The sequence below is a fragment of the Poecilia formosa genome, unplaced genomic scaffold, assembly GCF_000485575.1.
Source record: "Poecilia formosa unplaced genomic scaffold, Poecilia_formosa-5.1.2 Scaffold219, whole genome shotgun sequence".
In the NCBI taxonomy this organism is placed as follows: Eukaryota; Metazoa; Chordata; class Actinopteri; order Cyprinodontiformes; family Poeciliidae; genus Poecilia; species Poecilia formosa.
The window spans coordinates 498,769-512,512 of NW_006800158.1; the positions used below are offsets into that span (position 1 = coordinate 498,769).

General features: G+C 40.6%; 1 protein-coding gene across 2 annotated transcripts in view; it reads left to right on the forward strand.

Annotated features, from left to right (window-relative positions):
• The window catches only part of LOC103149205 (AP-2 complex subunit alpha-2), a 20,469-nt gene extending 7,133 nt beyond the window's left edge, over positions 1-13,336 (forward strand). Inside the window, exons 6-23 of one of the 2 annotated variants that reach the window (XM_016679765.1) lie at positions 82-183; positions 267-375; positions 654-804; positions 1,142-1,310; positions 3,288-3,425; positions 3,506-3,688; positions 4,757-4,854; positions 4,935-5,166; positions 6,021-6,185; positions 6,343-6,429; positions 7,287-7,420; positions 8,813-8,895; positions 9,039-9,128; positions 9,423-9,546; positions 9,633-9,749; positions 9,948-10,017; positions 10,190-10,324; positions 11,175-13,336. In XM_016679765.1, coding sequence (XP_016535251.1) covers positions 82-183; positions 267-375; positions 654-804; positions 1,142-1,310; positions 3,288-3,425; positions 3,506-3,688; positions 4,757-4,854; positions 4,935-5,166; positions 6,021-6,185; positions 6,343-6,429; positions 7,287-7,420; positions 8,813-8,895; positions 9,039-9,128; positions 9,423-9,546; positions 9,633-9,749; positions 9,948-10,017; positions 10,190-10,324; positions 11,175-11,252 — 2,265 coding nt within the window. In that variant the 3' untranslated portion in view covers positions 11,253-13,336. The remainder of the gene's footprint in view (positions 1-81; positions 184-266; positions 376-653; positions 805-1,141; positions 1,311-3,287; positions 3,426-3,505; positions 3,689-4,756; positions 4,855-4,934; positions 5,167-6,020; positions 6,186-6,342; positions 6,430-7,286; positions 7,421-8,812; positions 8,896-9,038; positions 9,129-9,422; positions 9,547-9,632; positions 9,750-9,947; positions 10,018-10,189; positions 10,325-11,174) is intronic. The other variant, XM_007568246.2, reaches the window with a different exon arrangement.
• Positions 13,337-13,744: the final 408 nt, after the last annotated feature.

A 13,744-nucleotide genomic window follows, 5' to 3' on the forward strand; every position in this document is an offset into this window, starting at 1 on the left:
AGAAAACGTAAAGCTGTAAAGAAACAGTCTCTATCTGTATCACAGAGTAGTGTGTTTGTGTGTGTGTGTTCCTGTTCTCAGGGAGTAGTCACAGCAGCCACCAGCCTCATCACCACTCTGGCCCAGAAGAGTCCAGACGACTTTAAGACGTCCGTGTCCCTGGCTGTGGCCAGGCTCAGTAGGGTGGGTCCAGCTTTGATGCCCCTAATGGCGCTCTGCTCTTTCTCAGGCAGAGTCTTCACCATCTCCATCTTCCTGTCTCACAGATTGTGACCTCTGCATCCATCGACCTGCAGGACTATACATACTACTTTGTTGCTGCGCCGTGGTTGTCTGTCAAACTGTTGCGCCTGCTGCAGTGCTACCCTCCACCTGGTATGCTACCATAAAGCCATGCATTACTGGGACAAAACTTACTTTTTATTAAAAATAAAATAACCAGTAATCTGGTTATTTTTCTGAAAAATAACCAGACTACTTTCAAATATGCTTGCGTGGTAACTTGCCTAAGAACATTAACATATTAACATTGGAATTCTTGTGGGGGTAATCAACCCTACATAAAGCAGTCGGACGTGTTGGAATTGGAAATCACTAGTGTGTTTCTATTAAGTGTATCTTTAAGAGGAAAGCAATGCGACTGGCTGTTGCAGAGGACGCATCGCTGCGAAGTCGTCTGTCCGAGTGTCTGGAGACCATCCTTAATAAAGCCCAGGAGCCGCCCAAGTCCAAGAAGGTGCAGCACTCCAATGCAAAAAATGCTGTTCTGTTTGAAGCCATCGCCCTCATCATCCACCATGACAGGTTGGTCACTTTCTGCTTCTTAACCTGCTCAGTTACCTAGGAAGAACTGAGATGTTTAACAATGCTGTCTGTACATGTTAAGGACTGAATGCTGCAAGTCAATGACATCACAATATAGTGTTGCTGGTCTAACTATAGCTGAATGAGAGTATTACACCTGGACAAATAGAACCCCATGCCACTCCAGTATGCTCTATCTACAATGTATCAGACTCACCCGGCGCTCTTATTGCACTTTGCAAAGTGTATATTAGTATGTTGTATATTAGTGTCGGATTGTGAACTCAGTGCATGGGGATCTGAGTACTTCCTGTTGTCGTTGTGTGTTTTCCCTCAGTGAACCCAACCTGTTGGTGCGAGCCTGCAACCAGCTGGGCCAGTTCCTGCAGCACAGAGAAACTAACCTCCGTTACCTGGCCTTGGAGAGCATGTGCACGCTGGCCAGCTCCGAGTTCTCCCATGAAGCTGTGAAGACACACATCGAAACTGTCATCAGTGCCCTCAAGGTGAGTTTCTGGACCTCTGGTAGGAAATATGATGACCCCATCAGTGTAGACATCTCCATGCCTGCTGGGAAGGAAAGCAGGAATGTTCCACGCTGCATTCATGCAGTAATTCATGCAAGAAAAAGAACAACCAAGTATTGAGTCCATAGAAATCAATATAATTCTCAGAAGCTCTAATTTTCTAAATTCTGAATATAATTTTCAGAATTTATCTAATATTCTAATTTTCTATGCCACTCTATTTTAGCTTTATATTATCTGTAAGTCATAATCATCAGAATTACAAGAAAGAAAGGCTATCTGTGCAATGAATCTACATGGTGTATGAGATTTACTTTCTGAAATACTGAACATTTTCACATTATTTACATTTTTTTATATACCTGTATTTACTCCTTGTTTACTGTACAGTGAGACAGAAACAATATGAATCCATCAAACTAACAGAATAACAGAATAAATCATTTAACAAACCAAATGAACTCTACTTAGAAGCTCTGCAATAATCAGGGTGAAACATGAGACTAAGATTCTGTCTCATGTAGTCCATGATCTCCATTCATGGAGATCATGGACCACTGGGCATTATAAATAATTAATATGGACAGTAATAAGAAGTGGTTGAAATGATAAGTGCCATTATATCAATGTGGATGTGTTGAGCAGTGAGGCAGTTTAATGGTCTTTAAACATGTCTGGAATTGAAATGAACTCTAATGTATTGAACTCTAATGTATTTACTCAAGTCTAGAGAGTTATGAACAATGACTCTCTAGAGGCCTCCCATATGTGGGCCTCCCATATGTGGGAGGCCTCCATATGTGGAGGCCTCCATATGTGGAGGCCTCCATGTGTGGCCTCCCACATATGGAGGCCTCAGGTTCCAGTCCTGACCTGATGACCTTTGCCATACGTCTTCCTTTTCTCTCACAACCTGCTTTTATGTCTGACTACTCGCAAATAAAGACTAGAGCTGCTAAAACCTTAGAAAAACAACAAAAACACGTTTATAGACAGATGAGTTCTTCTCAAAATCAGTAAGAACAACCTTAAAAATATTTAGTGACATCACCTTTAAGTTCATGTAGTACTTCAACTGGTTCCAAGAAGATGGATGTAAGTTCAGTTTTGACTTTAGGCACCAAAAGTAAAAAAAAAAACAATTCTCACAATGAAGAGAGTATTCTCTGGTGGACTTTCTCAATCCTAAATATTTATACTGGGAGACTTTTTGAATTTTCAGACCTTCAGCTGCAGTAATGACTGGAGGAACTGTCGACTTGTCTACAAAGACAAGAGATGGCAGTGTTTAAAATCAACTTTTTTGAGCTTTACAATATGTTATATTGTTGTTCCCTCATCAAAAACATACATGGAGTGTTAACTTTATTCTTTCATTCATGTTTGAGAAATCTTTTGATCTCCATGGCAACCATTCTGCTGTGAAGGACACCTAAGTGAACCAGCGCCACCTTCAAGGAAACTGCAGCTCCTCCTCAAAGCTGCAGTTTCCAACTTTCTGAGCTTCTGCCTCACAGAGCGACTTTCCGCCACGACTCCCCCACTCAGCTCCTTCAGACTAGCCAGCAGCAATTGACAAACACCTGGTGTAACTGTGGATTTGCTGAGCTCATTACAGGAACTACTTCTCAGTGCAACACTGGTAAAAACGTTGTTAAAGGGTTAATAGAGGAACCATGTTATTACAACATCCTGTGGAGTTTCAGAAAGAGGAGGTGTTTCTTAAAGAGACAGAGGTCCAATTTCAAGGCTTTAAATTATGAAGTCAATTTTTTTAAGGCGTATTTGACAACTGAAGGTAACATAGTTCCTTAATTGTGCTACAAAACAGCACTATGTGCCTGGGAAACACACAATGCTGCCCCTTTTAATTTACTGGCCAATCATGTTTCTTTCCCATAGTTATATGGTAGTCATACCGTCCGGTTGAAGTCTCTTCTTGGTGTGTCTGTGCAGACTGAGAGAGATGTGAGCGTGCGCCAGCGGGCCGTCGACCTTCTCTATGCCATGTGTGACCGCAGCAACTCCAAGCAGATTGTGGCGGAGATGCTGAGCTACTTGGAGACGGCAGACTACTCAATCAGAGAGGAGATTGTAGGCTGTCAACACACACATGCTCAGGTTTGAGTCTCGGGGAAAGATGTTCTCCTCAGCCACCACGCTGTCGCCCACAGGTGCTGAAGGTGGCCATCCTGGCCGAGAAGTATGCAGTGGACTACACCTGGTACGTGGACACCATCCTCAACCTGATCCGCATTGCCGGCGACTACGTGAGCGAGGAGGTGTGGTACCGTGTTATCCAGATCGTCATCAACCGGGATGATGTCCAAGGCTACGCTGCCAAGACCGTGTTTGAGGTGGGAACTGTGATTCATGTTGTCACTAATAACATTCACTTCTCTTGTGTTTTTCTATGCATCCTCCAGATATGAAGGGAGTAAAAAAAAACTAGATATAAACATTATTTAAAAATTGTATTATCTCTTATGTAAAATCCTGTTTTACTTAATAGTATGTGTCTAATAGTAATAATCTGAATTATTGATTCAATATTTCCACTAAAAGTTGAGGAAAGAGATTAATTTACTATAATTTAGAACAAGACTGTAACATAACTAAATGTGGAAAAAGTGAAGCACTTTGAATACTCTCTGGATTCAGTCCGATGTTAAAAGAAAATGTCAGTAAAATGTGGATTAATATTAATACCAGTTGCAGTACTAATTAATACAATCATTGCTAGAATAGTCATGCATTATAATAAGTACAGTTGAAACCAGAAGTTTACAAACTGAAGTAAGTCTTGATCTGAAGTTAAATCAAACCAATATTTTTCATGTTTTAATGAAAAAAAGATTATGCCATTAGATTATTTGATACTGTCTTAATACTTAATACTGTAGGAGTGTAAAATATTTTTGTCATTATGTTGATGACACCTGTTTTCACTATGACATCAAAGAAGTTTTTTATTTATTTATTTATTTTTGACAAAAAAGCAACATTTTGCTGACCACAACTGATTTGTAAATCAATAAAATAGTCAAACATCTGAGGGCTGATTGACCTGATTAATTAAAATAAAAATCAGATTTTTTTTTATTATTTTGCCTGTTCATCACCGATCATATAGCTATGTCAGCAACATCTGGCTGATTTGTGCATTTCTTTCTAAAATGAATTGAATCCAGCATTTTAAAGGTAGATTGGTACCAAACACTTAAGAAGTGAACAAACTGCATAAAGGTAAAAATCGCTGTCCAACAGAACAGAGTGCTTGTTGAATTCGGGTTTTATTAGATCTGATTAGACCAACACTGTGACTTTAGTTGGCTGTGACTTTAGTTGGATACACAGTTTGTGTTAGTGTGTGTTGTTTCTTACCTGACAGAAGCTGTTGTTCCTCTCCATGTGAATGTGTGCAGGCCCTCCAGGCTCCAGCCTGTCATGAGAACCTGGTGAAAGTGGGTGGTTACATTCTGGGAGAGTTTGGAAACCTGATTGCTGGTGACCCTCGTTCCAGGTGCTGAAAACTGACCCCGCTTCTGACCAGATGTTTGTAATCTTTGAAGGTTCAGCTCCTCATAACCTGTTCCTCTGCAGCCCTCTGGTCCAGTTCAACCTGCTTCACTCCAAGTTCCACCTGTGCTCGGTGCCAACCCGAGCCCTGCTGCTCTCCGCGTACATCAAGTTCATCAACTTGTTCCCGGAGGTGAAAGGCACAATCCAAGATGTCCTCCGTTCAGACAGCCAGCTTCGCAACGCCGACGTGGAGCTCCAGCAGAGGGCGGTGGAGTACCTGAGGCTCAGCTGCATCGCCAGCACCGACATACTGGTCAGCACATCATTCAGCTAACCGGACGTTGAATGGGCCTGAAGCTTTAAGCAGAGCCTGAGTCCAAGGCAGGCACTTAGGATTGTACAGTGAGGGTGGATGTTTCTCTTCTTTATTAGGGCTTCAGCAGCATATAGTGAATTTACTTCAATTTCTCTGCAAAGTGAACACAACCCTGTTAAAATATCACGGATGTCTGAAAAAATGAGACAACGAATCATTTTATAACCTTTCCCATTTGTGACATTTATCTGGTATAATTAGGCTCACATGTTGAATTCAGTAATAAAAAAAAAATAAAAAAAATACATATTTTTTAAAATATAGCTTAAATAAACTAGTTCAACTCATGTGAACACTCTTATACTGAGACTTTATTGATGCATATTTTTTTATTCAGTTTCAAACTTCAGTCTTTGGTAGAAGTTTGTCAGCATGCCACAACCTGAGCAGACCATGAGGACATCTGTTGCTCACAGTCCTCTTCAGGAAAATGAAGTCAAGTCAGCTTTAAGTGTGTAGAGCATCTCAGCAACAAGGCAGTTCAAAGTGCTCTACGTCATAAAAACATCATACAGTCATCAGTTCTGAAACAAGCAACAAACTTTACATGTTGTCAAATGCCATCATCAAGCAAATACACATAAGATCAATGTTCCATTTACTACTAATCAAAAGTCATTTGAAAAAGGTGGGTTTTAATTCTTGATTTAAAGGAACTCAGTGTTTTAGTTCTGCTGAAAAGCTTTAAGTTCCCAAAGAAACATGAAGTTACCAAAGTTTCCTCAGGTTGCATGCAGAGCATTTGTTGGCCAGTTCCTGTGGGTTTAGCGAGGTTTTCTCTCTGCCCCCAGGCCACCGTGTTAGAAGAAATGCCTCCGTTTCCAGAGAGAGAGTCTTCCATCCTGGCCAAGCTGAAGAAGAAGAAGGGCTCCAGCAAACTGCCAGACATGGACGATTCCCGAAAGAATGTCAATGGCAGCGCTGAGCACGCCGAGGACGCCGAAGTGGCCAGCAAGGTAGCATCATGACTAAATCAGAAGAATGTAGACGCTTCATCTGAATCCATGGGGATTTTGTCCTGTCCTCGTCCTGGGTTTCCACTGTCCTCCTCTGTTTTCTCAGTCTCTACCTTCCCGTTGTTCTGCTCCTCTTCTCTTCTTTTCTGCACCTCAGACTCCTCAGTTTCTGTTGGAAGAGCTCATTTCCACAGACAGACCCCACCCCTCCTCTAGCGCCACCATGCTCCCCACCAGAACCATGGTACTTGACACGTTTACATTTTCAGTGCAGTTTGCATTTTGTCCCAGTGCTGCCATCTGCACGGAGGAGCAGGTGTTCCTGTTGCCTAGCAACAAGAAGGTCCTGGGTTTGAATTCCAGCCTGGGCTCTTTATACATGAAGTTGCATGTTCTCTCTGTGCATGTATGGGTTCTTCAAAATGAAAAAATCAGAGAACTGGAAATACAGTAAGGTCGCATACAAAGAAAAAACTTTGTGGTGGAACAAAACCATAGAGAATACTTTATTAATTCAGGGAGAAATGTCTTAGTATGTGACATTGTACATAGTATAAGTATGACTTAAACATAAAATAAATATATAAAATGAAATAATAACAAGCATGCACATCTAAACCAAACTAACACTGGCTGGCCATTCCCATGAGGAAGTATGGTGGTGTCAGCATTATGCTGTAGGGATGGTTACCTGCAGCAGGGAGCCGTTCCTCAGCTGAATGAAAGGTGAAGGTTCAACTCCCAACAGGAAAGAGGGCCTGACACAGCCAGAGAGACAGAGAGAATGGTTCCTTAATTGCAGTCTCTGGCCATGAGACACTGAGCAGCTAAAGTCTTTCCTCTGCCTACATCTCCCAGAATGCTGTGTGGTTCTGGATCGGAGTTCAGTGACATTATTGAAAATTCCATCAGATGTATGATCTATTGACGTTAATGATGTATCTGTAGCGATATACATTGGTATTGATCTGTTGTCCAGTACTTCCTGAAGTTTTTTTTTTTTTCTAAAGGTCTGACTAACGAGCCTCAGTGGAACACCTGTTGTAATTTTCTGAATGTGATTTTCTGGATGTGATTTTCTGGATGGTGTTTGTCCTACAGGTTCCCAGCCACACCTTCACTGATAACCTGAGTGTGAACTCAGCCCCATCCTCAGGAGCCAGCCTGCTGGTGGACGTCTTCTCTGACTTCAGCAGTGCTGCACCCACAGAGAGCTCAGACGAACACTTTCCCAGGTGACGCTAACCACAGCTCATCTAATGAAAACACAATGTTAGCCGTCAGTGTTCTTGTTTTAGTTAATAATCAAAGCTGAAGAAGAGTTATTTTACTGTGGGCCTGGGCTAAACATGACAATAAGAACTATTAAGTTTTTTTTTTTAAGTAACTCAATGACTGTTAATGCATGGCACGACAATCAGAGCCCCACTAATATAACTACTTCGTTTGACAAACATTCTGACTTGTAATACACCTCTTCAGTCACATAAAGAAGTGACTTGTATCATTAAGCTGCACACAGGAAGCATATTTAAAGGAGCAGTATTATGTAAACTGGATTTTATTAGCTTCACGTCATGTTGTAATGTCATTCCCTCATCATAAACATACCCAGAGTCAAGGTTTCCCTCAGAAAACTTGCTAAGCTCGATGGTTGGGTGCTAGGCAGTCATTCATCCAGCGGGCCGTTGTGTTTTTGAGTTAAAAAATGTTTAAGTTGACAGGAAATTTGAAAATATCACTTGATATTTATGTGTTATTGAAAGACTGGAAGATTAACACCTGGACACTAAATATAAAGTCTTAAAAAAATGCAAGCATTTTAAAAAGACTTAAATAAATAAGCAATGCTAAGCCTGGTGGGGGTGCTAGTCAAGCCTGGTGGCCTGCCAGGCTTATAGTACACTGGGGGAAACCCTGCAGAGTGTTGTTTTGATTCTTTCAGGCATGTTTGAGAAATCCTTTAATCTCCATGGCAACCATTCAGCTGTGCAAAATGGGTGGGTGGACCTAGCCCTGCCTTCAAGGTGCAGCTTCTCCTCTGAGCTGCAGTTTCCAAGCTTCAGCCTCACAGAGCAGTCCTCCCACACGACGCCTTCACTCAGCTCATTCAGACTAGCCAGAAGCAATTAGTGAACACCAAGTGGAACTGCACATCAGCTGAGCTCATTATAGGAGCTACTTCTCAGTTCAGTGCTGGTAAAAATGTTGTCAGTGGGTTAATGGAGGAGCCATGTTGTGATGACTTCCTGAAGCAGAGTTTCAGAAAGAGCAGAAGTTTTTAAAGAGACAGAGGCCCAATTTGAAGGAGTTAATTTAAGAAGCCAAATTTCTTTTAAGCCATATCTGATATTTTTCAGCGTAACAACTACAGGTTTCATAGTTACAGTGATACAATACAAGTTACAATAGGAATAAATCTCATATTTTCTGATTTATTCATATTTATATGAAAATCAAAATTCTTTTCACAAGACATGTTACCATAATAAATGATAAACTGTATAATAAATGCCCAGCTCTTCCGTACGGACCATTAGATTTATCTTTGACAGAAGACAACTTATGAATAACTGAGCACTGTTCTGTTACAAATATTAACAATTTGATAATTGTTAATATTTCAGGTTTGTATGCAAAAACAACGGTGTTATCTACGAGAACCAGCTTCTGCAGATTGGACTGAAATCTGAGTACCGGCAGAACCTGGGTGAGCCTCTGCACTGTTCACTTCTCTGTGTTCGACTCAATTACGATTACAAGTTTATGTGAGAGATTGAAATATGTTTGGAGGAGAGTGAATGAAATGTTTAACTTTTTTAAAACGTCATGAAACAAAATTCCTTCCTGCAGGTCGCATGTATGTGTTCTATGGCAACAAGACCTCCACACAGTTCCAGAGCTTCTCCACATCAGTGAGCAGTAATGACGTCCTCTGCTCTCATATCCTCTGCTCTGCTCCACAGCTGCCCGCCGAGTGATCTCCTGAGATGGTTTCTGTGCTGGATGCTTGTCTGAAACAAGACCTGCTGTTTGTCTGGTTGTTTTTAACAACAATTACTCTCTGCTTCAGTTAAATACGTTTCCACCCTGCAGTGATTATCTAATGGGAAGAACGTAGCGGTTTGCTTTGTTAAATCCAGCTGGGTGGATGTTTTTTCTTCAGTTTTAGTGTATATTTGAGCTGTTCCTGCTGTTTCTGTGAATATCTGTGCAATCCTTGACCAGCAACTTTACAGCTGAATGTCCAGGAAAAGCCAGTAGACCCGCTTATAGAGGCTGGAGCTCAGGTCCAGCAGATCCTCAACATTGAGTGTGTGTCTGATTTCTCAGATGCTCCTGTCCTCAACATTCAGTTCAGGTTGGTAAGACAGTATAGATCTGTTGTTTTATGTATTGACTCTGTTATTGAGCTATTTATACGCAAACTTCATCCTGTATGTGCAGATATGGTGGAACATTGCAGAACATCGCAGTCAAACTCCCTGTGATGCTGAATAAGTTCTTCCAGCCCACGGAGATGACGTCCCAAGACTTCTTCCAACGCTGGAAGCAGCTTGGAGCGTAAGCCTGACTTTACTTTCACTAAAGTAGTTTCAACTAGTTGGCTTTTAAAGTCAGAAGTATCAGTTGACATCAGATTAATGTGAAAAGTTGTATGTCGGAAAAGGTTCATATAACAGCTCTTGTACTTGATGGTTCTTTCTTTCTGTCTGTCTTTATTTTGAAGTTGAACATTTTTTTTGTTTTTGGTGTCATCAGTCCTCAACAAGAGGTGCAGAAAATCTTCATAGCCAAAAACCAGATGGACACAGATGTTACCAAAGCCAAGGTAAACAGTGAAGCCTTGTGTCAGTGTGAACATTTAGGACCATCTGTGACTGAGCTCAGTGACTCAATAAACATGTAATCTGACTTTAGCTTTATGATGCTGTTGTTGCTTTGGTGTTTTTATGAATCTAGTCATCTTACTTCTCTGTGTTCTGTTGCGTTCACTCCTCCAGCTCTTAGGTTTTGGTGTAGCTCTGTTGGACGGTGTGGATCCTAATCCGGTAAACTTCGTTGGAGCTGGAATCATCCACACTAAGACCACTCAGGTGGGCTGCCTGCTCAGGCTGGAGCCCAACACACAAGCACAGGTAAACACACATACACTGAAATAAAGGCTGTGCTTTGCAAAATGTGTTTTATTGTTTTCCAGAAGGTGAAAGAATTGAAAGAAAAAGACTCATGGTTTACAAATTAACAAAATTCCATGTTTTATAATTGTGCACTACCTTGTTGGTCAGTCACAAACAATCCCTTTAAATTGCTTTGATGTTTGGGGTTGTAACATGACAAAATGTGAATAGTATAAGGGATGACACTACTGCAAGACGGCTCTGAACTCATGTGTTGTCCGCACAGTGTGGGACCTGCAGCAAAGCCTCCTATTCTGACGAGCTTCCACACATGACAGTGTAACAGACTGTGTGGATGTTTGTACCACCTGTTTGAAAAGTTACTGCTTTGCAAAGAAACTGTTCCTATTTGTAGCCACAGCTCACATTTATTGTTCTGGACCCAGCGTGATGCAATAGTCTTTGATTTAAGTACAAAATGTAATGATGACAAAAATCGGTAGATTTACTTGCGGTTACCTTCATGCAGATGAACATGTTATAGTGTTCAGCTGCTGCCATTTCTCCATCTTTTCGATTTTTCCAGACTCTGTTTGGGTTTTGGAATAAACTTTATCCTGCGCTCTAAATGCTCTGGGTAAATCTGGGATCAAGAGCCGGTTGGATTGACTGACAGTTGTCATCATGTCTATTGAATTGGATCTGATTGTCTCATAAAGTGCCTTGTAAAATGACATTTGTAGCAAATAGATGCTAGAGAAATCAACAGATTTGAACTGAATGAACATTCAGTTCAAATCTGTTGTTAGCATCATACAGTTAGCATCATACAGATGCTAACTGGCTGATTCATTTCTGTTTCTTCCAGATGTACCGCCTCACCTTGCGGACCAGTAAGGAGTCCGTATCTCAGCGGCTGTGTGAGCTGCTGTCAGAACAGTTTTAGCCTCCACACAGCACCTGCATTTTTACACTTTCTTACTCTCACTTCAAATCAAAAAAAGATGCATTGTACAGTGTACATTTTTTGTTTTATTTACATGCTTTATATCCTAGTGAGAGGGAAAAGTCTTTTTTGCACATAACTCTAGTAATGCCTCACTGCTTTAAAGCTGCGTTGTGTCTGTCCTCACACTGTGATGAGGCTCATGGTTTGGCCTGGCAGCCTGAGCCGCCGGTACTGAGAGTCCGGGTTGTTGGTCTGGGAGTGTTTCACACAATCATTCTGTACTTGTTGGCTTACAAAATAGATTACACAAGTCGCTCACAGAGAACGGCAACACTTCAGCTGTTTGTTACATGTCGTCTCAGGAGGAACAATCCCTCTTAGGTATTTATAAAAAAACATATTTTGTAAGTGTGGGTTTTGTTTCCAGTAAGGGAGTTTTCTAACAACCACAGCTGTTTTCTAGAATCATCTTACAGGGACTGTGATTGAAATAACATGTTTATGTCTAAATAGAGAACTCCCAGGTCACTTTTGAGAAATACTTCACAGACGATACGATGGTCTATTTCTAAAGGGATAATTCAGAGTTTTTTGAAGATGGGTTCTATTGAGAAGTTTTGAGCAGTCAGTGTTTTACCTGCGTTAGATAATTGTTAGCGTTTGTGTTTTGCACATATACTGACGTGTTATTTTAACAACGTAGACAAGTAACACTGCAGCTAGATTTTTTTTTTATGTCTGTGGCCAGAGCTTTTCACCTCTAGACACCTTATGTAGCAACTTATGCATCAGTGATACGGAGTTTAAGTTGTTGCTAACTCAAAGTAGCTTCAGGTTGTTGGTCTGTTCTGACGGGTTTTATCAGTTTTCTCCTGACTGCCTTTAAATGTTCAATGGAACCAGCTTTTAAAAAAACCTCAACTCTATTTTTATTCTATACATGTTTGCTCACGCCAAGAACAGGAACTCTGCTGGTCATGAAAAGTCAATTAGAGAGGTGGACCATCAACAGCACACTGTAACAGTTATGTCACTGCCATATATTAGACTTTTCTAGCTGTGTTTTAAATCAACCAACCACATCGTTGGATGCCTTTATGTCTTTTCTGATGTTGAAATAACAATTTCCAGTGGAATCACTGGAGTTGGTTGTTGGTGTGAACAGCCTTTAAAGCACTGCCACATTCTTTTTATTTTGTCCTAAAGCATTTCTTTTTAATGTCCAACTAGAAATATTTCTCCATTAGTCAGTTTGCTTGTCTGTTTTTATATTTGCTTAAAGAATGCCTATTTTTACACCTTTTTTTAATAATAAAAAAACTCTTTAACTGCAGCTCTACAGGAAAATTTCCCCCTAATAATTTTATCCCATATCTCATTTTTAGGTTCACTTTTTTTCACCACTCAGCTAAACTAGAATCCCATAGCTGTACTGTTTACGTGTTGCTGCTGCCTTTTGCTCATGGCTGGATTAGAAAGTGACGTTAACCTTAGAGAAGAAACAGTCAGACTACCTGACTTCTCTTGAAATCAGCCTCCAGACGTTGTCTGGTTGTTCTGATCCATGAAATCAAAGCCTGATGAGCTCACTGTCATGTTATGACGTGCTGAAAACAGCTGAACATTAGAGAACCAGGGAGACCAGTGACCTCTGAGTAATGTGACTGCAGCACTGCTGCTTTTCCACCTGCAGCCTTGAATGTTTTCACATACTCTCTGATTCTGTTGTTTCCAACGTGAACATTGTTTGTTTATGCTGTGTATTGAAGTTTTAATGCCATAATATTCAATTGGTGATTTATTAAGCAAATGGCTTCTGATCAGTTTTGCTGTTTACTTGCAGCATTTCAGCTCCACATGTATTGTGAATTTAATCAGCATTGTCATTATTTTAATGTTGGTGACGTTGAAGGAAAGTGCTGCCGTTACCCATATCCCCCTGTTGCACCCTGCTACCTCCTCACACCAGTTGCTCCTTTGTAATTTTGCTTGTTTCCCACTCAGGATTCTCATTTTGTACAAACCACACATAATATTTATATGACTTTAATAAATAACACCTACCAGGTGTAGGTCAGGATTATGGTGGTTTGATCATAAACTCACAATTATAAGAAATAGAATGTCACAAATTACAGTTTTATAATTATTTCTCTTCATCAGCCATTAAAAATATTTTAACTATAAAGACAAATTGTTAAAGTAGATAACTGAGGTACGCATTGTTAGATTAGGGTTGAACAGATCCTCCTCCTTCCAGCAATAAACAGTTCAGTTCATAAGGTTCTGAATATTTTAAATGAGAAAAACTAAATATAAGTGTGATAGGTGATGACTGATGAGTTAGATCCAGACATGTTGTAGCGGGTGTCCAGCTGTCTTGAGTTACAAATTCATAAGTTGTGTGTTTCAGGTTTTGGTTTCAGTGATTCACTCCGCTGGTTTGGAGATTAGCTGAAGCTTTGAACTCTGGGTAGGTTTCATGTGTA